This window comes from Gastrolobium bilobum, unplaced genomic scaffold (genome assembly GCF_033153095.1).
Source record: "Gastrolobium bilobum isolate Gb01-03AN ecotype WA unplaced genomic scaffold, APGP_CSIRO_Gbil_v1 utg10593, whole genome shotgun sequence".
Lineage (NCBI taxonomy): Eukaryota > Viridiplantae > Streptophyta > Magnoliopsida > Fabales > Fabaceae > Gastrolobium > Gastrolobium bilobum.
Window position 1 is genome coordinate 103,456 of NW_026895851.1, and position 21,814 is coordinate 125,269.

At 35.4% G+C, this 21,814-nt stretch overlaps 1 protein-coding gene across 2 annotated transcripts in view; it reads left to right on the plus strand.

Moving 5' to 3' along the window:
- The window catches only part of LOC133296411 (flowering time control protein FY), a 42,513-nt gene extending 26,377 nt beyond the window's left edge, over positions 1-16,136 (plus strand). For both annotated transcript variants that reach the window (XM_061495383.1, XM_061495384.1), the window contains 10 exons: positions 1,026-1,085; positions 1,176-1,236; positions 1,316-1,403; positions 1,738-1,801; positions 4,982-5,060; positions 8,167-8,256; positions 9,552-9,637; positions 9,952-10,451; positions 14,151-14,387; positions 15,789-16,136. In XM_061495383.1, coding sequence (XP_061351367.1) covers positions 1,026-1,085; positions 1,176-1,236; positions 1,316-1,403; positions 1,738-1,801; positions 4,982-5,060; positions 8,167-8,256; positions 9,552-9,637; positions 9,952-10,451; positions 14,151-14,387; positions 15,789-15,857 — 1,334 coding nt within the window. In that variant the 3' untranslated portion in view covers positions 15,858-16,136. The remainder of the gene's footprint in view (positions 1-1,025; positions 1,086-1,175; positions 1,237-1,315; positions 1,404-1,737; positions 1,802-4,981; positions 5,061-8,166; positions 8,257-9,551; positions 9,638-9,951; positions 10,452-14,150; positions 14,388-15,788) is intronic.
- Positions 16,137-21,814: the final 5,678 nt, after the last annotated feature.

The window sequence follows — 21,814 nt, forward strand, 5'->3', positions numbered from 1 at the left end:
AATTTGGCACAATTATTGATTTATTTCTTAGTGGAAATGGAATTATCATATGACCTTCTATGGAGTTAAGCATTTTAAAGTGAACCTCTTGCTCTATGTTTGAGTACTTAGGCCCCTTTGTCAATTTTGAATGGTGCTAAACTAATGTTTGAAGTAAAAATGTTTCTGCCTTTTTGTGTCACCAGGGGTCATAGGCAAGGGATTTTTTTATTTAAATTTTCAACAGTTTTAAATATAAACAGAACAGTGATAAATTTAAATGAAGGTAATGACTGAATTTTTGACAATTTTTTATTTTTTTTAGTACAAAATGGCTTATACATGAAATATTGCAATGCAAATACACCAGAAAAAAATGCACTTTGTTGTGTAATCTGTTAGAAAAACTTGTTTTATCATATGTAAAATACCATTATTGGCATTAATGTCCAATGTTGACTGCATGGAGAAACTTTTGAAGTACCAAATAAGATGAGGTCAATCTATCATTTCTACTCATTATTATGTCTGTTGTAAATACTTAGGTTTGCACCTTTCTAAAGAGAATAGAGAGGAGGGAGAGAAAGAGAGAAAGCTAGGTGAGAGATAGATAGTACTCACAGTAGCTCTATATATATAGAGCAGGGGAAGCTTGTAAGCTAAGCTAGGAGAGGTTGGATCTGTTATGCAACTGCATAACAGAATGCTACCTCAGCACAACTCACTACAACAACAGAATTCTAACCATCCTGAAAGCTGAGTAATCACATAAACTGAGTGTACTAGCATGAGATCCCAGTCTTTACAATAGAACTGCACAGAAGTAATTTCTCTAATGCAGAATACTTGATTATACCTCTTGAATTTTATGCTTCTATTAACTTCGCTTTAAAGCCAGTCTATTTGATGTGATTACTCAAAATTTGCTGTATAATTAATTCCTTGATTGAAGTCCTAGAATCCATCTCATGTGTTTATACTATTCTTTTGTCCTTTTTTATGAACTAACTTTCGGAGTTATCGTTGTGGCATTTGAACTCAGCCAGGCCATGGTTGGGATGTGAAGAGTGTTGACTGGCACCCTACAAAATCTCTTTTAGTATCAGGTGTTTTAAATATTTATTTTATGAAATTTCTTGATATTATGAAGTTCAGTATAGTGATACATATCCCATTTGTTTTTTTTTACAATACAGGTGGGAAGGACAATCTTGTGAAACTTTGGGATGCTAAAACGGGGAGAGAGCTTTGCTCATTGTGAGTGTAAATTTCAGTTTTGATGTCTACTGTTTCATTTGCCTGTTTGTGTCTATAGATATATACTCTTGTCATGCAGTCATGGCCACAAAAATACCGTGCTCTGCGTCAAATGGAATCAAAATGGCAACTGGGTGTTAACAGCTTCAAAGGATCAAATTATAAAGGTTGTAACTATATCTTCATGGTAGTAGTTAATGGACATTTAATAGGCATTTGCCTATCTTTTCGAATTTTGGATGATTATCTGAACTTTAGGGATTTGAGTTGGATTTTATCTACCAATCAATCTTCTGTATCATTTTCTGTATTGCTCTGTCCTTTGATTTATTCCTGCTTTGTGACTTTCAGTTTTTTGCTCATCATCCTCCACCTTGCTTTGTTATTTGACATAATCCTGCTTTGTTACTTTTATTTATTTATTTATTTATTTTGCATATTATACATTTATCTATTCCAGAGTACTAATATTCATAAATTTTATGTACCCTATAATTGCAGCTTTATGACATAAGGGCAATGAAGGAGCTTGGATCATTCCGTGGACATCGGAAGGATGTTACAGGTAAGTGACATGTCGTGTTCTTTGAATACGAATAGAAGGACAGTTACTTGAAAATAATATATCCTGTAATATATATTATATAATGACTGCTGAGAAGAAATATGAAGATGATGGATCGCTGTAAGCCCTTCTACAAAAACAACTTAACAGTGACTTTGAAACTTGCTTTGATGTCATATTTTTACTTCTTATGATTGAGTAAAAGTTCATTGTGACAGGAAAGCATATTCCTAAAAATTTGGAAATTCTTATATATTATGTAGCTGTGACTAGATTAGTAAATCTGGAGTTCTGCTATATTACTTGGTGATAGTTGAAATTATAAGGATTTTAGGGAGGGAAGGAAGGGGAGAGATGAAAGGAATACTCAGAATAAAAATTATATTTAAGGGGGCGAACCAGAGCAGTGGTAAAGCTGTTCTTTCATGACTGAAAGGTCATGGTTTCGAATCCAGAAAATAGCCTCTTTGCAATTATGCAAGGGTAAGGCTGCGTATAAAGATTGCCTCCACCCCACACTTGCAAGTCGAGTTTAACATGGAGTGGTTTAAAATTAAAAAATTGGTGTAATAGATGTGATATGATGTGTTACAAAAGACCAAACACTTATCCTATTTATACTAATGCTAAACTCCTAATCATTATTAAATAAGGAAACATATCATGAAATATAATGAATAATTAAGAGATCACGTAAGATACTGACATATTTTATGATAGAATAATGGTATGATTACATATTTTTCAGATATCCTAACATTGATGGAATGCTAGAAGGTTTACATACAATTTACTTGAAGCTACTATAATTTTTGATTTGAAGGAGCTGATTAGAATGGTTTATTTTCGTTGTTGGAAAATGTCCTCCAATTCAACCCACAGTTCTATGAATTGATGTTCCCAGTGTTATATGGGAAGTGTTTTTTTAAGGCTAGGTGCATCTTAATTGTTTGACCTCAATTTTTGCTTTTAGTTAATCGTCTTAAGCTTTCAGTTATTTAGGTAATGTGTTCTGTAATTTATTTTTTGACTTTATGATTTGGCATCATTCTCTTGAGTTGAATAGATGTTTCAACGGCTACCATCTTTTGTATGTGTGCCTTGGCTATGCCTAACCTTGTTAGCGATTATTAGCATGGTTAAATTGCTATCAATGAGATACCTGTATAAGAACTTGTTAGAAACTGAATCAGAACACTCTTAGTTGGGGTAAATCTACAGTATTATTCCTCTGAGAATACTGGTACTAATAGCATACCAGTATGCTATTACTACCAGTGGGGTAGACTTACTATGAATGATAAAGATTGCAACTGTAAAAAGATAATACAGGGTATTTGAGAGACACTGCATTCTCTTTCACAGTCCTTTACTTATTTTCCCGCCTCTATTTCTCCCCATCTCCTTCTGTATAACCATACAGGCCAACTTTCCTTCTCGATTCCCCTTGATTGCTGATAGGAGACCACCTGTTGTGAAGGTGTACGCTAGGAAGGGCAGTAGGGGATTGTGCCCTTCCTTTAGTGGAATCGCATCACCAACAGAATGAATAGTGGGGGCTGAGGAGACAGATAAGAAGAGGGGGGAAGCTAGTTAAGGGGTATCTTGTTGGCTGGGTAGAATTAAGGAGAGTAATATAGCCTCTCCAATACTGTTTATCTTTCTTTTCCTGTTCATAGCTATTATGTACAAGCTTCATACTGATATCCTCTCACCATATTAGTTACAGTAATACAATCCACACTTTTCTTCTTTTTCTGTTTGTCTGTGATACGAACCTTGGGAGAGTGGTAGGACCCATTTGCAAGGTATGAGACTTGGAGTCCCACATTGGTTGTATGAGCAACTAATGTGGGGTTTATAAGGCCTTGGACATTTCCACCCTTTGAGCTAGATTTTTGGGTGGTGTATCCCAAGGTTCTTATAATTGGTATCAAAGCCTTCTATTATGTCTCCCAGTTGCAATCGAGCGGCGCGGGTGGTGACGCTGGCAGTGCGGAGTTCGCCTAAGGCTAGTAAAAGACTAGCATAAAGCCAGCCCGCATGGGCGCTGGGGCTGCGAGCGTGGTGGAATGTTAGGACCCATTTGCAAGGTATGGGAATTAGAGTCCCACATTGGTTGTATGGGTAACTAAGGTTGGGTTTATAAGGCCTTGAGCACTCACATTTTAAGCTAGCTTTTGGGGTGGTGCATCCCAAGGTTCTTATTAGAGAGCCTCACCTCAAAAGCTAACTTGCAAAGTCCATACAAAAGCCCACACCAGAACCTTATGTTTCCGATATGGGACTCCAAGTCCCATACCTTGTAACTGGATCGTAATATCTCACCATGCTCCACAATTGGGGGACATAGTGGATGCCCTGATACCAATTGTTACAAACTTTGGGAGAGTCTCACCCTAAAAGCTAGCTTGTAAGGTAGGAGAGCCCAAAGTCCATATAAACCGCATACCACAACCTTATGTTTTCGGAATTGGACTCCAAGTCCTATACCTTGTAGCTGGATTGTAATAGTTTGATACTATCAATTGCCTTACTGGAAATTTGTTGCAAAATCTCTCAGTTTCCCTTGAGTTGCCTCACGCAATCTGTTACATCAATCATTCAATTCTCCTTGATTGCCTCTCCTATGCTCTTCCCTGATATAAACCTTAATTATAGATGTTTCCTAATAGAACTTCAGCTAAAAACTGGTTAAGGGATGCAGCAATTTAGTTCAATTACCTTGTTATCCATCTTTGCAGTACTTTTGGTCACCTTTTATTGTATTACTTTATTGCAACAGCCCTTCCCATTTGAAAATTGAGTTTGTTGTATTCTTATGGATTAATTCTCCTACATTAGATTTCTCATGTTGTCTTCTTAACAACTTAAGGTATTGGGTGTTGTATGGAGCATTGTGCTTATTGCTATTCATCCTTTTGAATTTCTAAGTAGGCAATTGGTGAAGTTTCTTACTATGGTGTTTCTAATATTCTTAGTGGCATTGGCACAAAGCCATGCTACGCATGCATGCACAGAGTTTCACAATTTGTTGTGTACATAGTTATTATGTTTCGTTGTGCTACTGTAGTGTACCATTACTCGGACTGTAGGGCAAATTGCCATTTTCTCTAATGCTTCTGCGAGTGTAATTGATTGGAATATAAGTTTTATGACTTACTTTGACACTTTTCTTAGCTTTGGCTTGGCATCCATTCCATGAGGAGTACTTTGTCAGTGGGAGTTATGACGGTTCCATCTTCCATTGGCTTGTTGGGTAAATTCGTCTTTTCACTTGAAATGTTCCTTCTCTCCTTAATTCTTACTTATACTATTTTGTGGAATTTTTTGTCTCTTCGTGTTTGTTTTTTTATCATTTTTTTTCTTTTGCTTATGTCATTTTTTTGGAGCCAATCCGACTCAATTTTAGTCTGAAAATCATTAAGAAAGCATCATCAACATCTACTTGAGGTTGAAGATATCCTTTATATGCCCCCAAGTTGGATTGCAAGTATTCAATTAGAACCATTTTTGGGAAGATTCAGACGAGGTGTTTTAAGGGGGGGAGGGGGGGATATCACGTGAGTAGATTTTCATAGGAGGAGATCTAAATGGACACGTTGGACAAAATAATGGAGGTTTTAATAGAATTTGTGGAGGTTTTGGCTATAGGATTAGAAGTGAGACTGGCGAAGATATCTTGAATGTTGCACTACCTTATGATTTGATGTTGACAAATGCCTTTTTTTAGTACAGAGACTGACAATTGATCACTTATCGCAATAACCGAAATTTAGAGAGGATAAAACCTTGTGTGTAGATAGTAAAGTCTATCTTGAAGAATTTGTAGCTACGCAACATAAGTTTGATGGTTTTAGAAGTTTAGTTGAATAAAGCACCAAAGATGTGGAAAAGTACCCATAATCTAAGAATAAGATGGTGGAAGTTAAAGGTTGAAAAGCAAATAGAGATCAAGGAAAAATTGCTTCAAGGATCATGGCAGTTAGATGGTGATGTCTATCTAAAAAGTGGGAAATGGGGTTTTAGGGGGAAGTAAAGGGAAAAACATAAAATAAAGGAAACTAGGTGGTGGACTGAAGAGGTGCAGGAGACAATTAAATAGAAGAAGTGCTTAAGTTGTTTGCATAAATGGTCAAATGAGGAGAACTTGCAAAAGTTTAGATTGGCTAGAAAAAATGCCAAGAAAACATTGCGAGAGGCTAGAGGCAAGGTTTTCTTTAATTTATACTAAGGGAAAAATGTGTGTCATTTTAAAGGATATAAAGTTGTGTCATTTTAAGTGAGAGAAAGAGATAAATAAAGGAGGAGAGAGAGTGAACAAAAAAAATAAAGGTGTGGGTCCCACCTCTTTGTGAGAGTGAAATGATATAAGTTGTGTCATTTAAAAGGACAAACACTTTTCCCTTATACTAAAAACTTGGGAGCACAACATGCAAAAAATGTATTTACAGACTTGTAAAGATAATGGACAAGAAAAGTAATGACTAGAACAAGGTTAAATGCATCTAGGATGAAAATAAAAAACTTTTAGCAAGATAATGACAGATGCAAAAGTTAAATAAAGATGATGATCTATTTTAACAATGGGGGTAGCGACAAAAGTGAGGTGGATTTGGGGGATGCTTTTGATGATTTGAATAGAAGGTTTGTGTGTAAAATTAGAGTCCATGAAGTTAAGTAGGCACTGAAGAAGATGAAGACTAGTACAACTTTGGGACCTGATGGTGTCCTTATTGAAGTGTGGAGATGGCTAAGGGATGTGATTGTAAGTTGGTTGACAAATCTTTTTAATAAGATTCTCTAAAATAACAAGATCTCTGATATATGGAGGAAGAATATGCTTGTGCCTATTTATAAAAGTAAGGGAGATATCCAAAATTGTTCTGAACTATATAGGAATTAAGCTTATGAACCAAACTAAGAAGTTGTAGGAGAGAGTTATTTATTTAGCATCGCTTGAGAATAGAGACCAATGTCTCTCTTAATCAATTTGAATTTTTATCATGAATATGTTCCATGGAAGCTATTTTCTTGATACAATAGTTGGTGGAAAGATATTAAGTAAAGGACTTACATATGGTGTTTGTTGATCATGAGAAGGCGTATGATAAGAATCCAAGAAAGGTTCTACTGTGGGTTTTTAAGAAGAAAAAAGTTCCATCAAAGATATGTATGATGGTGCTACTGAATGTGTGAAGGCTTGTAATAGAACATCAAGTTATATTCCTATTATAGTAGGTCTACACCAATGCTTTGGTTTGAGTGCTTATGTTTTTGAACTATTTATGGATGAGCTACAAAAGATATCCAAGACGAGGTGCCATGGTGTATGCTATCTGCAGATGATGTTATGCTTATTGATGAGATCAAGGACGGTGTTAACAAAAATTATAATTGCGGAGATGCACGTTGGGGTTCAAAGGATTTATGCTAAGTCGGAGTAAGATTGAGAATATGAAGTGAGTTTGCTAGGAAAAGTGGTGAAGATCAAGATTTCATGCATTTGCTTGGATAGGATGTAAAGATTTTTTTTGATATCTAGGATCAATCTTGCAAAAAAAGGGAGAGATTGATGAGGATAAACCATAAGATGAGAGTAGGTTGGATGATATTGCCCACTACATCATGGTTTTTGTGTGATCGCCAAGTATATAAAAGGAAAATTCTATGGAACAGGGTGTAAGGCCTGCATGTTATACAAAACTGAATGTTGGCCAACTTGTAGGCTACTAGAACATATAAAATAGGAGTAGAGGAAATAAGAATGTTAAGGGGGATTGTGGGCTTACAAGGATGGATAGGATAAGAAATAAATATGTTCGACAAAAAATAAGAGTACTGGTGACGGAATGCAAGAAAGCTATTAGCACCGTGGAAGGATAGATCCATTGTTATTTTTATTTTCCACTTCCACATGGTCCATTTTAGTCCATTTTCCTTATTTTTTCCTTTATTTATTTTATTTTCCTCTCTAATTTACTTTTTCCCTAATATTTGTTTTTATTTTTTTTTGCCTGTTGTTTATCTTTATTTTCATTCTTATTTTTATTCTATTTATTGTTCTTCTTGTTGTTTTTTTTTTCTTTCCTCTTTTCCATCAATCTTATTTTGCTTTTTATTTGGGTTCATTAACCAATAACCCCAACTTGTTTGGGATAAATATAGTGTTGATGGTTTTTTATGTCAGGAAAGATTTTTTTTTTTGTCTGTATGTATATAAAGAGAATGCTTAGATATGCAGGTCTAGAAATCTAGATAAAACAGTTGTTATTTGCCCATGGTTGTTTAATTTTTTTACTGAAATTTGTATATCTGATCAAGTTGTTGCTTATTGTGATTATTACATTTAATGTATTTTGCAGGCACGAGACTCCACAAATTGAAATTTCCAATGCTCATGACAATAATGTGTGGGATCTTGCATGGCATCCTATTGGATACCTTCTTTGCAGGTGAACATAATCTTGCTCTCTGCAATAGCTTCCTATGATGTTTTTTGGGTTTCTTGTTCTGTTTCTTCTCAGCTTTGCAAGCCCAATGTTCTGAAGTTTCTGTTCCACAGAACTGTCTTTCTGTTAAGTGTCTTGTGTAGCTTTCTGTTTTCTAAATTCCAAAACGCTATCTTTTCAAGGAAATTTAGGAAGAAACTCTGATGGACCTCATATGTTGTTTTGGAATCCCTTTCAAGTTTCTGGTTTCCTTGTTATACAATTTCTGTACCAATATACATAACGGATTTTGCATCTGTTAAAGAGTAGTATAATATAAAAATTACTTTTCATGGCATTAGAGCTTCTATGATCCAAGGGGTCTAGAGTTCGATTCCTACCGTCCACACTTTCTAAATATAACTAAAAGTTAAATTTCAACGCAATGTAAACCAAAAAATGGGCCTCAACATTTTCACGCTTCAAAGCCCATAAAAGATTCTCGTGTGACAGGTGTGTTAAGAAATAATATAATATAAAGCATACTTGTAAATAGCGTCGCTTTAGCACGCTATAGCGGAGTTACATTGCGGTGCGGTGGCCAGCCGCCATAGACCGCGCAGGGATGGTTAGGTTAAGTGTAGCAGCTGTAGCGGCCGCTATTGCGGCTGAATCGTAGTTTCTGCAAAAGTATTCTCGTCGTAGAAGGAAGAGAGCATGTTGAGCGAAGACAAGAGATCAGGGGTGTCGATCCTCGATTCTAGAACCTTCTTTAGCTTCTGAGACAGACCTTAAGTTCTTTGATTTTGACATTTTACTTAAGTGGCAGTAAGAATTTTGACTAATTTTGCCACTTTATTTTGTTGTGTTACATTATTTGAAACTTTAATTCCTTCAATTTTCTTATGATTCGAATTTTAATGTTTGAAATTATTTATTTTGAGTTTGAGATTCTTAAAATTTGTTTTTTGTCACATTTTCATTTATTAAGTTTTATATTTGTGGAGTACAATTTAGTGTATCACTTAGGTACACTTGGCACAGTAGCATTGTAGTGCTACCCGCTATAACGCTATAGCAGTTTGGAGGGTCAGCCGCTACGCGCCGCTATCCGAGATTAATAAGTATATTATAAAGTAATAAAAGTGCCTTCACCCGACAGCTTAAACATTTGGGTTGAATTGGTTACTTTACAACATCTACAAAAATTTCTTGAATTCTACTTTGGTAGGCATGTTGTAGCCCCATCTAATTGATTTGTGGTTATCTGAAGAGAGTGATAGCCTTGATTTACTGGATTTCCATGTTTTCTTATGCAGTGGTAGCTCTGATCATACAACAAAGTTTTGGTGCAGACATAGGCCAGGAGACTCTGCTCGTGATAGATTTAACACTGGCATGCAAGGTCTGTTTAATTTCCTAAAGGCAAATGAAGCAACTTGTTATCACGTCTTCTTCAGTATAGAATATTACCTTTATGGTCTGATGGGCCCAGATTGCTTTCCGTATTTAACATTTCTTGATAATTTAAACCATATAAACGCACTCTGTTAGTATTAAACTTTTGCTTTAAACCTTGAGGTAGAGATTGCAATATTCATAGGCTCTCAGTTGTAGGCTGAAGAGAATTGTGGATGGTAATTCTTTTAGTTAAAATTATGGTCTGATATGAAAGATTGAAACATCTGACATTAGTTTGAATATATGTTCATCTGTCAGGATATACTGAGCAAAATCCTGTTGCTGGTCGTGTGAGTGGTAATTTTACAATACCTGAAGGCCCGACAACTCCAGGACCATTTGCTGCTGGATTGACTCGAAATGAGGGTACCATTCCAGGTGTTGGTGTTGCGATGCCCTTATCTATTCCTTCTCTTGATGTGCCTCAAGGGGAGCAGAAGCAACCCCATCCTGTTTCAATGGGTGCTCCTCCTCTCCCCCCGGGTCCACATCCCTCTCTTCTTACTGCCAGTCAACAACAACCATACCAACAGAATCCTCAGCAGATGCAACATCAACACCAGACACTACCACAACAGATGGGTCCTTTGCCTATGCCTCCAAATATGCCACAGCTACAACACCCTTCCCATTCGCCCTTGGTCCCTCACCAACATTTGCCTCGCCCTCCACCCCAAATGCCACTTGGGATGCCAGGATCTCTACCAGGGATTTCATCAGTTCCAACATCACATCCAATGCCAATGCCAGGTCCAATGGTATGAGTTCTAATGAGCTTTTCTAATATCCTATATATTGTTTTTTAGTTCCTTCCTACCTTAAGTGGTAGATTTTTTGAGTATTGTTTTGGGGGCTGCTGGGGGCTAGTTGTTGGATGTTTTGGTTGATCTATATTTATAGGGAAAAAAAAAAAAAAAAAACTCCCTATTAAATCCCTATAAGCGAGAGTGGGGTGGGGGCAATACTTGCACGCAACTTTACCCTTGCATATTTGTAAAGAGACTATTCCCCGAATTTGAACCTATGAAGTTCCAGTCACAAAGAAGTTAGCTTTACGAGGGGCTTGCCCTCTTATCTGTATTCATAGGATTAGTGTGATAAAATCTTGCTCATCCCACCCCTAAAACAATATAATGGATAGCAGGGTCACTCTTGTATCAAAGAATACAGATGTAAGATAATTAATTCATACTATACACACAAAACTGCTCAAAAAATAAATAATATCATCATCACTTTTATCCCAAGCTAGTTGGGGTTATCTAAAATTATGACATATTTGTTAAGTGCCACTTTAACCCAAAACCTTAAGGCATTGAGTGAGACTTAATTAATTATTTTGTCTCTCTCTAAACACACATCCTTATGCAAGAGCCCTTTAGGCTTGAAGAGTGGATATGGCACAAGCCCTTTTTTGGTTTACCTTGTGCTTTTCTTAATTCCACCTGAAAGTGGGGGGCGGTGAGAATCGAACACATGACCTCCTGGTCACTCCAGCACTGATACTATGTTAAGAATCAAATCAACCCAAAATGGGGGGCGGTGAGGATCGAACCTATGACATCGAGGCTCTGATACCATGTATAGAACCATTTCAACCTTGAATTGGTTCTTTACAATATTCGTAATTAATAGGGGTGACAATTCGGGTTGACCCGACATGACGCAAATTTGACACTAACATGAATACACTCAACATGAATGCGACACAAATTTGAACATGGGTCAAAACCTTCCACATGAACATGATCTACTTGTTTTTCCGGTTGCCACGACACGACATGACATGAATAACTTGCCAACCTCAAAATGTGTCGCTTATTATGCAGGTTGACACGACATGACACGATACAACACAAATGATCTAAAAAAAATAATGCAGGTCAGTTTGGTGTTTACGGGTTGACACACTACACGACAAAATTTTTTTCGTATCGGATTTTGCCAACTTGAACACGACATAAATTTTAAAACAGGTCAAACCGACTACGGTTTTTTTATATTGTAGTCGTGTCAATGAGTTGTGTTGAAAATTTCCACCCCTAATAATTAATAATCAAAACTCATAGTCTAAAGTCTAAACGCACAATCATCATGACAAGTCAATTTTACCAAATGTCAAGGAACATAAAGGGGTGTAAAGTACAACACTAAAATCTAAATCTTAATATAGGATGATGAGTCTCTGCGAAGAGCATGACAACATAGGAATGAAGTAAATAAAATGGAACTAATAGAGGAAAATCAGAACACTTAGATATGAGGAGTTGAAAACAGAGACAAAGGAGGAGATGGAAAAAAGAGAGACAAATTAGGAGAATAGTGTCTGTGACCTCTATACGTGAACAGAACAGAGACAAAAGAGCTGTGCTGTGAGACGGGAACAGAGATTTGGCAGGAAACAATGCTTGAGAACTGTGGTCAGTAGCCAAAAATGAAATGCTGGTTATCTTTCATGTTATTTGTTTTGAAACGGTGAGAATTTTGGTATTTTGATCAAATAAGAAACCCTGTGTGTTTCTGATGTAAAATGAGGGGTAAATGCAAAAATATTCATAAAAACTGGTTCAATAATGTACAAAACAGTGGGGTAAAGGGGGGATTTTTCCCCTGTGAAGAATAGCCGCTGCAATGGCTGCGGCAACAACAAAACGCAACCCTATCTGATTCTCATAGCAGCTGGAGGCTGTGATGCAGAGCTAGGCTGTTATAGCACACTATTGATAACTATGGAGAGAAGTAACTGGAAATCTTGTGGAAGGCAGTTGGAGAATGTTTGTACTCTTATACTAGCCTGCTTTTAAGAAGCTCAAATTATCCTTTATTTTGGAGATTCTTATGTTTTTCCATCTACCTTAGCCCACTAATTTGAGCTAATATTTTTGCCCCAAACTTTCCTTTAAAATATAACTGCAAATGATATATCTTACTTGAATTGATGAGATGCATGCTCTTCTTTGCACAAAATGGGAAAATGGAAGCCATCTTTCTGAACTTGGAGATTTATTTCCATGGTCCTGGACCATGTGGTCCCTTAGTATTATTGGGGGGCAAAAGGGAAATGAATTAAAAATTAGGGGCAAAATGGGAAATGAGTGTGAGAGGGAGCACAAAACTATTCAATGGTCCGGGGCCATAAAATTATTTTCCCTGAACTTGACTCATGTTCTGTATGTCTGCTGCGGTAATTAATTATATTTTAACACATTTTCACCACTCTGTAAGCGATTCAGAGTGTTAATTTGATAAGAGAACCTTTATGTCATGTATAACAATCAGCTAACTAAATGATTTACTCAAGAGGTAATAATATTTATGGATAGTAGCCCAATACACATAGATACATAAGCTCATATATGACATATTTTCTGTCAATTTTTTATAAGAACAATTGTATTGTGTATCACATATTTGAATAATTTAATCAAGAGACGGATGTTTTTTTCTAGCAGAATGATCATATTATTGCAATTTTAAAAAATAATTACCGGAATAATACAGTTTTCAAACATATAAGCAAACCAATGCAGTCAGTTCCGCACAGTAACCAAACAAGACTAATCCTGCACTTTAGTTGTGTGGGACTTACAATTGTATGCTGGCAAATCTCACACGTCAACCATGCAGGAATAACAATTGTTGTACGCAGTCAAGTCTTGCTTGCTTGATGTGCGGGACTAGTCTGCATGGTCAGTGTACAAGACTTACTGGTCCAAGCCATGTGGCGGGATCGTGACCATGCAATGCCCAAGCTTGCATTCCAAAAAGTCCCTCGCAAAATGCATGTGGGACTAGTCTTGCGTGTTTATGATGCATGACGTGTTGCCAGCATGGCAGTCCCGCATAAAAAACATGCGGGACTAGTCCCGTATGCATTTTGTGTGGGACTAACTGCATTAGTTTGGTGATATCTTTTATAACTGTATTATTTCAAAAATTTGTATTGTAATCCTCATTAATACGAATTTGATGCATGCACATTTGCCATGTAATAGTGTTTTATTTTTGCAAGAATTGTCCCCTTTTTTTTTGTGTGAATGTACTTACTAATGCCTTGTAATCCGCGTTACTTTTTTTGGTTGTTCATAGATATAGGTACCTCTTGTTGTGGCACTGAACCTTGATTTTCTAATTGGTGGCTTGAATGTATAGCTAATTATTAGATTTTACAAAATTGTTTTGTGGGTTAGTAACTAGCAATATCCCGTGTATTTAATGAATTCTATTAAATTCACTTGAATTTTTAAAGAAATATAGATTAAAATTGTTAAAAGGAAATTTGAATTTGAAATTAAAAAGAATAAAGTAGAAGTTAAGAATGACACGTCCTTCTTTGAGGGATAGTATAATAAGATATTAAACCACTCTCAAGTAAATGTACTCTAATTTAATAGATTGGGGTGGATAATTAAGTGAAATGTACATTTAACAGAACCAATTGATATTTTTTACTTCAGGGAATGCAAGGTGCAATGAATCAGATGGGTACTCCAATGCCACAAGGTCATTATGTGGGCATGAATCAAATGCATTCAGGGTCCTTGCCCCCAAGTGGAGGGCCACCTCTTGGAGGTTTTCCAAGCAACCTCCCTAATATGCAAGGGCCATCAAATAGCAGTTATCCTCAAGGTGCTCCATTCAACAGACCTCAAGGTGGACAAATGCCTTTGATGCAAGGGTACAATCCTTACCAGGTAGGATTGTATGTTCCTTCGTGAACTACTTATTGTTACATCATGCTAGTAAGTTGTTTGGAAGTTGAAAGTCAAATGGTTTTGATCCACTTCTTTTATCATAAATTATGTGGTTGTTTAAATTGTTTTTTGGTATCTAGCGCACACATCAAAGCAGAAAGCATTTCTATGGCTGCATGTCTATGATAACTGCCCTCTCTCCGCTGCACCTTCCCATTTCTCACTCTCTTTATTTCACATATAAGAGACATTGCTTGACACTAAGCCGAGTAGAAGGCATAGAAATATGCATTTGTTCTCTGTTCGACTTGTTCATATAGCTTATTCAAGATTTTTCAATTATGAAAAGCCCCTTTCTTTTCCTTTCTCTCTTGTCCTCAGAATAAAAATTTGTATATAATCAAGAAGTGTCAAGAAATGCCTGTTGACCGAGACTATTAGCCTTGATGATCTTATGCAATATTTTTGAGAGAAAGTCGGCTAATTGAACATTAGATTAAAAAGAGTCTGAATATTTGAGAGGAACTAAGCATGTGGCTTTTGATGCCAAAGTTTTCCATCCTCTCTTTGAGAGAGGAAGGGGAGCTGAGAAATTCGGTGAAGGCCTATACATGGTCCATTTGATGTTGTTGGGGCCATACAAGCTCCTTCTGGCTAATGTCTACTCTATCAGACTAGGGTGAAAGACCTGTGTTTTCTGTGTTATTTGATGATGCAGGGAGTAAGGAAATTGCTACGATACCATCCCCAATCATCTGGGTGACTTTTTCTTTGGCAAGGAAAGAATTTTCAGTACCCATTCCAACCATAAACAATGCTAAAGTTGTTTTATTTGGTGCTGTTAATGCTTTCAACTATAATTAAGGCAATAAAGCAATCAGCCTCTTGGTTAATAAGAGACAACCAGGACCCCCATCCCTTGATTCATTCTTTGTCAGTCGATGTTGTTCATCGTGATGGTGTGAAAGTAACTATGTTTGAGCTCGATCTTATACACATTACTATTAACAAAATTTCTGAAAATATGGTTTGAAACTTGGAAAAAGTCTCATTCACAAAGAAAAGAAAGGAGTATGATTCCATTTTTTTGTAATTATTCTGATTCCAACATCTTTTTCCATTTTTCTATCATTCTCATAATGTTGACATATTATGACATCTGAATTTACTGTTATATGATTTCTAAAAGCATATTGCATTATTTCAAATTGAACTATGTTATCTAGTTATCCTAATTGGTGATGTGCCACTGTTTAATAAATAGATATACCATTTTGTGAGATATTTCATGTTAACTTTATTGCATGATCTGATTTCTCTTTCTATGATTATTTATTTTGTCATTGGAATTGGTAGGTCCAATTTTGAAGGGAAATAATTCTTATGTTTTTATTACTGCAGTCTGGAAATCAATCTGGGATGCCTCCCAGCGCACAACCAGGGGCATCACACTCTCAAATGCCTCAATAGAAAAGGAAATTGTTTTATTTCTTCGTATTTATTTAATGTGTAGTTTCGCCCCCTTTTTTCTAGTTATTGTTTTGATCTACTGCAAAAGTTTCACATAAAGAAATTGTGTTCTCTTCTGATGCTGTCAATTATTTGTAATTTTATCCTTTGGATGTTAGGGGATTCAGGAGTGAGCTAGATGTAATTTACAGTGTGTCATTGTTTGAGTTCGATTATTTGATACTATATTTGCTAAATGAGGATATAAAAAGGGGATATTATGTGAAACATTATATTCTAATGAAGGATTATGTTGTTGTTTCTTAAGTTAACCAAGTATACATCTTTTTGTTATCAAAAAAAAAAAAAAAGTATACATCTTTTTGTCATTTATTTAATAAAGTGTATCGTGATCTCAGTCTACTAAAATTTAAGGGTGGATATATCCTTATTTGCCCGAGTTAAATTTAGTTTAGAGGTACTTTTTCCTCTTAGGGATATCTTTTGAGTCAGCTGCTCCAAATATGTCTGCAACAAATCATAAAATTCTATTCACCTTTAATTAACTGAGCAAGTATTTATGCTTATAGGCAAGGATGTAAAATTAATCAGGCTAATGTGTCCAGTGCTATAACAATATTTATCAAATTGCGGGATGATCTTCTTCGTCATCTTATACCAAAATTAAAAGTTAACAAAAATGAACAAATTATTAAATTTTAAAATATAAAAAGTAAGCTTTAGCATAGTCACTGTTGGCAAAGAGAGAAGAGCTTATCTTTAAATTTCTTAAACATATACTTTGTAAATTAAATTTCCTGAGCTTTTAAACAATTCCATTTTTTGTTTGCATAAATTTACATTCAATAAAATAGGCAATTAAACAAAAAAGGTATGAAAAATCTAATATTTATTTATACAAATATATCGAAATTGTGCTCAAAATCATCGTGATTCGGTGCTATATTGCATCATAAAATTCTTGAACATTTTATAACAATATAGAAGAATTCATAGCTAGTACAATGAAAATCAATTCAATATCTATCGTAATGCCATGATAATGATCAATGATCAAGAATAAGTGTCACAAGCGTGGTATAAGTTATATTCTTAATTTATATTTTAGATATGCGAATTATTGAATACAAATAACGAATTATTGAATACAAATAAATCAATGATCAAGAATCAATGTCACAAGCGTGATGTAAGTTATATTCTTAATTAATATATATATATATTTTTTTGTAATATCTTAATTAATATTTTAGTTATGCGAATTATTAAATACAAATAACTAATTATTGAATACAAATAAATCAATGATCAAGAATCAGTGTTACACGTATAACGTACATGAACGTGCATGCACACGCATGTGCACGCATATAGTTAGGCAAGTGTCACAAAACATGCAAAAAACATCTTTGCTGCGTGAAACTGTTATATATGATAGAGATGATGGCAAAGATATTATCTTTAGCTGGCTATCATCTCACACCCACAAGCAACTATTAATAACTTCTATAGTGGGTATGGGCGGATGGGTAAGACCACCAACATTTAAACAATGACCCAAGGATGGAGGGTGATTTGGATGTCAAGACAACCAGCAATTCTTGAGGCAATCGCTTGATCAATTGATAATAGCAGAGACTTAAATATGCTTCAAGTAAAACTGAAGTAAAAATTGATAGAAAAGAAATATATCCTCATTTTGGATCACGTTTGGAATGAAAATCATATGCAATAGAAGCTTTGCAAACTCTTTTTAATATTGTCACAATACAGAGTATTGAAGTTTCGTTAACTATGCCCTCTAATAAAATACATTGCCTCAAGCAATTATAAAAAGAACATTCCGGTGAACTGCATTCGAGATGGAAATCCTCAATTTACTCCTGAGTTAAAGGAGATTGGTACAAAAATAATTAAAAAAATGCAAAGGATTGTAACTAGCATTAAAAAAAAAATTGAAAGCCTGTTATACACAAAATCCTCAATTTTGGAATGGAGGAGTATACACACAAACGAGATATGAGACCTACCAACAAAACATAGCAGTATTATCCTACTTCGAGACTGATCACCACCTTCATTCTTATCTTAAAAGATGTTTTGCTTTTCATGCATTTTCTAAAAGATTATGTGTATGAAAAGGAGTATATAATCCTATTATAAATGGCTAAATTTTTTCTACAAAGGCCTCAACATAGTAAGAGTATGGAAGATGTTGGTGAACATTAATTTGATGATTTGGTATCAAGTTATGTGATGCATGACCTTCTCAATGATTTGGCAAAGTATGTAAGCGAAGATTTTTTTTTTTGGCTGGATGTTGAAAAGGCACATAATATATCAAAAATTGACCTATCATTCTTCGTTTTATAAAAGTCACATAAGATATTTACAGGGTTTGAAGGTTTATATGATGTTAACGAACTACATATATTCCTACTTCTCCCTAATAATGCTACAGGTAGGTGATTTCCTCTTAAGCAGATGCCCTGCTTGTTCTCTAAGTTTAAATTCTTACATGTCTTATCTTTGTCCAGTGACTCAATTGTAATTGAGTTGCCTAATTCTATAGGCAATCTTAAAATTCTCCATTATTTGGATCTTTCTCCTACTGAAATAAAAAGGCTACTTGATTCAACATGTTTGCTCCACAAGATACAAATAATGAAGTTGAACAATTGTCAATAAGCTGCCTTAATTTGCATAAACTCACAACTTTGCGTCCCCTTGAATGAAGAATTAAAATGAAATGATATTATATTTTGTGGCATGTTAATAATTTGTGAATATATATATTTTTTTCTAGAATCATTCCTTTTATAATTTTCTAGAAAAGGGAAATTAAAAGTTTACAAATTATTAATACAATATCACGATTTTCACCATATATGCACGGTACGTGCAAAATATCAATTCGTTTCGTAATACCTTGATTTTAGAGGAAGTAAGATGTGAAAGACACCAATGCACGTGGAGAAATTAGAGAATCTTCAAGTATTGACTTTTTTATGTGGGAAAAGTCAGTGAGTTCAACATTGAACAATTAAGAGAACCCAATTTTTATGGAACACTATCTATTTGAGAGCTACAGGATATTAATAATTGCTTAGATGCATTAATAGCGAATCCGATAAGTAAAATATACCTTGTGGCTTCTATTATTCCCTGGACTCCAGCCATATGTGAATTAGATGTACCGAATTGTGGAAAGGTGCAATAAGACTATGATTCATCCACTGTGAAATGTCTCGGGATTGGGGGAAGCTGCATGGAAGGATCATTGCTTGAAAAGATTGATAATTTGTATGCAGGTGCATGAACTTAATCTTGCGCTCTGCAATAGCATCCTGTGATGCTTGTTGGGTTTCTTTTTGACTTTTCTCAGCTTTACACGCCCAATGTTGCAAAAATATTAATATATTATTATTTTAATAATTCTTTTTAAAAATATAATTATTTTGAAGTAATTTACGACTTTATTACATTCATTTTATCGTCCAAATTAGGTGTGAGCACTCTTGCCCAATTTAAGCGAATTCCAATCACCCAACTCCAACTTGCCTTTTTAGGCAAGACCACTGTTGCCTTTCTTGGACGAGAGACAGAAGACTAAAGCATAAGTTGTAACACGATCTACTGGCCCCACGATGATCTCTAAATCAACAAGATCTGTCAATGGAGAAAGTGCAAGGCCTAACATTTACAACAACAACAAGATTATTGAGGAACGCTCAACCTCTTCCAGTTCTTGTGAATGTTGAGGCCTTGCACTTTCCCCATTAATAGATCTTGTTGATTTAGAGATCAGGTTGAGTGCCATCATCGTGGGGCCAATAGATGTGTTACAACTTGAGCTTTAGTCTGCTGACTCTCGCCCCCGAGTTTGGTGACTAGAATTTGTCCAAATGAAACGAGAATGCTCGCCTAATTTGGGTGAGAGTGTTCACGTTTGATTTGGGCGAGAGTGTTCACGTCTAATTTGGATGAGAGTGAATGCAATAAATTTGTAAATTGATTTAAAATAATTATATTTTCATAATTTTTTTATTAAAATAATAATATATTAATTTTTTTTTCCTGAAGTTACTGTTCCACATAACTGTTAATAATATATTGTATAGTTTTTTGTTTTTCAAATATTTTCTGAATTCCAAAACACTATCTTCTGAAGGAATTTAGGTAGAAACTCCAATAAATCCCGTAAGTTATTTAAGAATCTCGTTTCAGATATCCATGTTATACAATTTCTCTACAGATATACACAATGTGAAACTAGAGACATTGGTATTGTGACATCATAGTTCTTAATTTGTTCTTACAATACATAATTTGCAGCTAGATAAAATTTCTTGAATTTTATTTTATTTTGGTTGTGTTATGTCCTACGGCAAAGATGTCTAGTCAGATATTAGTATGTCGATCTTAGATCTAACGAGCTCTCTTAGATATCTATGAAGGAAATATCCTTGAGGTAATATGACACTGTGCATAGAATATTGACGTAGCCAAAATGGTGATGTGTGTGCATAATAATAGCATAACAATATATAAGTGAGAGTGTCATAATTATAGGCTTTACCCCTTATTTATAAGGTTTAACTATAGATAGTAAAATTATGGACCTCTAGTGGCTTTCTCGAAGGCTCATATCCAGGTTCATTGTAAAGCCTTCCTCTACTCAAGTCAGAAGATCTTTAAGAACCCGAAGTCATCCACATTACTTGCAAGACTATCACTGCAATCTCTCCATCACATCAGCTCCTCCAGTCATCTCAGGTATTCACTCTTCCTCCACTCCTGCATATCCTTTATCCACTGTGTTATCCTATGACAATTGTTCTTCCTTTTATAAAACTTTCTGTCTTAATATCACCACACATACTGAACCACACACTTACACTCAAGCCTCGAAATCCCCTACTCAAGTCAGAAGATCTTTAAGAACCCGAAGTCATCCACATTACTTGCAAGACTATCACTGCAATCTCTCCATCACATCAGCTCCTCCAGTCATCTCAGGTATTCACTCTTCCTCCACTCCTGCATATCCTTTATCCACTGTGTTATCCTATGACAATTGTTCTTCCTTTTATAAAACTTTCTGTCTTAATATCACCACACATACTGAACCACACACTTACACTCAAGCCCTTTGGTTGAGATCATAACCATACATGGAATCTAGTCCCACATTGGTTGTATGTGCAACTAGTGTGGAGTTTATAAGACCTTGGGCACTCCACACTAGTTGCACATACAACCAATGTGGGACTATAAATATCAACATTCATAGCTGTCATACTAGAATTAGTGGCAATCGAGGATTCTTTCCTTTATTCTCTTTAGTTTCCTTTTCTGGTAGCCCTTTCTTTGGAGCTTTCTCAGTATGGGCCTCTTATACAGACCCATAACAGTTGTCACCCAACCTGGTAGTCTAGTTGCTTGGGCTACCAAATTGCAAATGAATGACCACTGCTTGTTGCTTGATCCACCTCAGCTGCGATGCTCAATTAACCCGGTTTGCTTCCTATAGGATTCGATTAGGTTTCCTAATCTTTTTGTGCGAGTGTTTTGTGTGTGTTTGTGTAAAATTAACTTAAAATTCCCAGTGGTGATAGTTCAGTTGGTGCATGAGAGTTGATTAAGATGGTGAAAGGACCTCGATTCGATCCCCACTAATGCCATCCTGGGGAGAGGCATAAGATTTTAATTACTCCAAGACTCGTCTCGTACTCGAGATTATGTTTATAACTGGCACAAGGAGACGGAGTTCGGGAGATACTCTATGGAGTCTACTCGTCTCAAGAAGATAATTATGATTGATATACAAAAATGATGTTAAAAGTATAATTAATGACATCATCTTTAAATGTTAACTATTATTCCGTGCCAATATCGTGGATCTATAATTTCGCCTATACATTTTAACTTGTAAGTAATGAATCCAATCATATCAG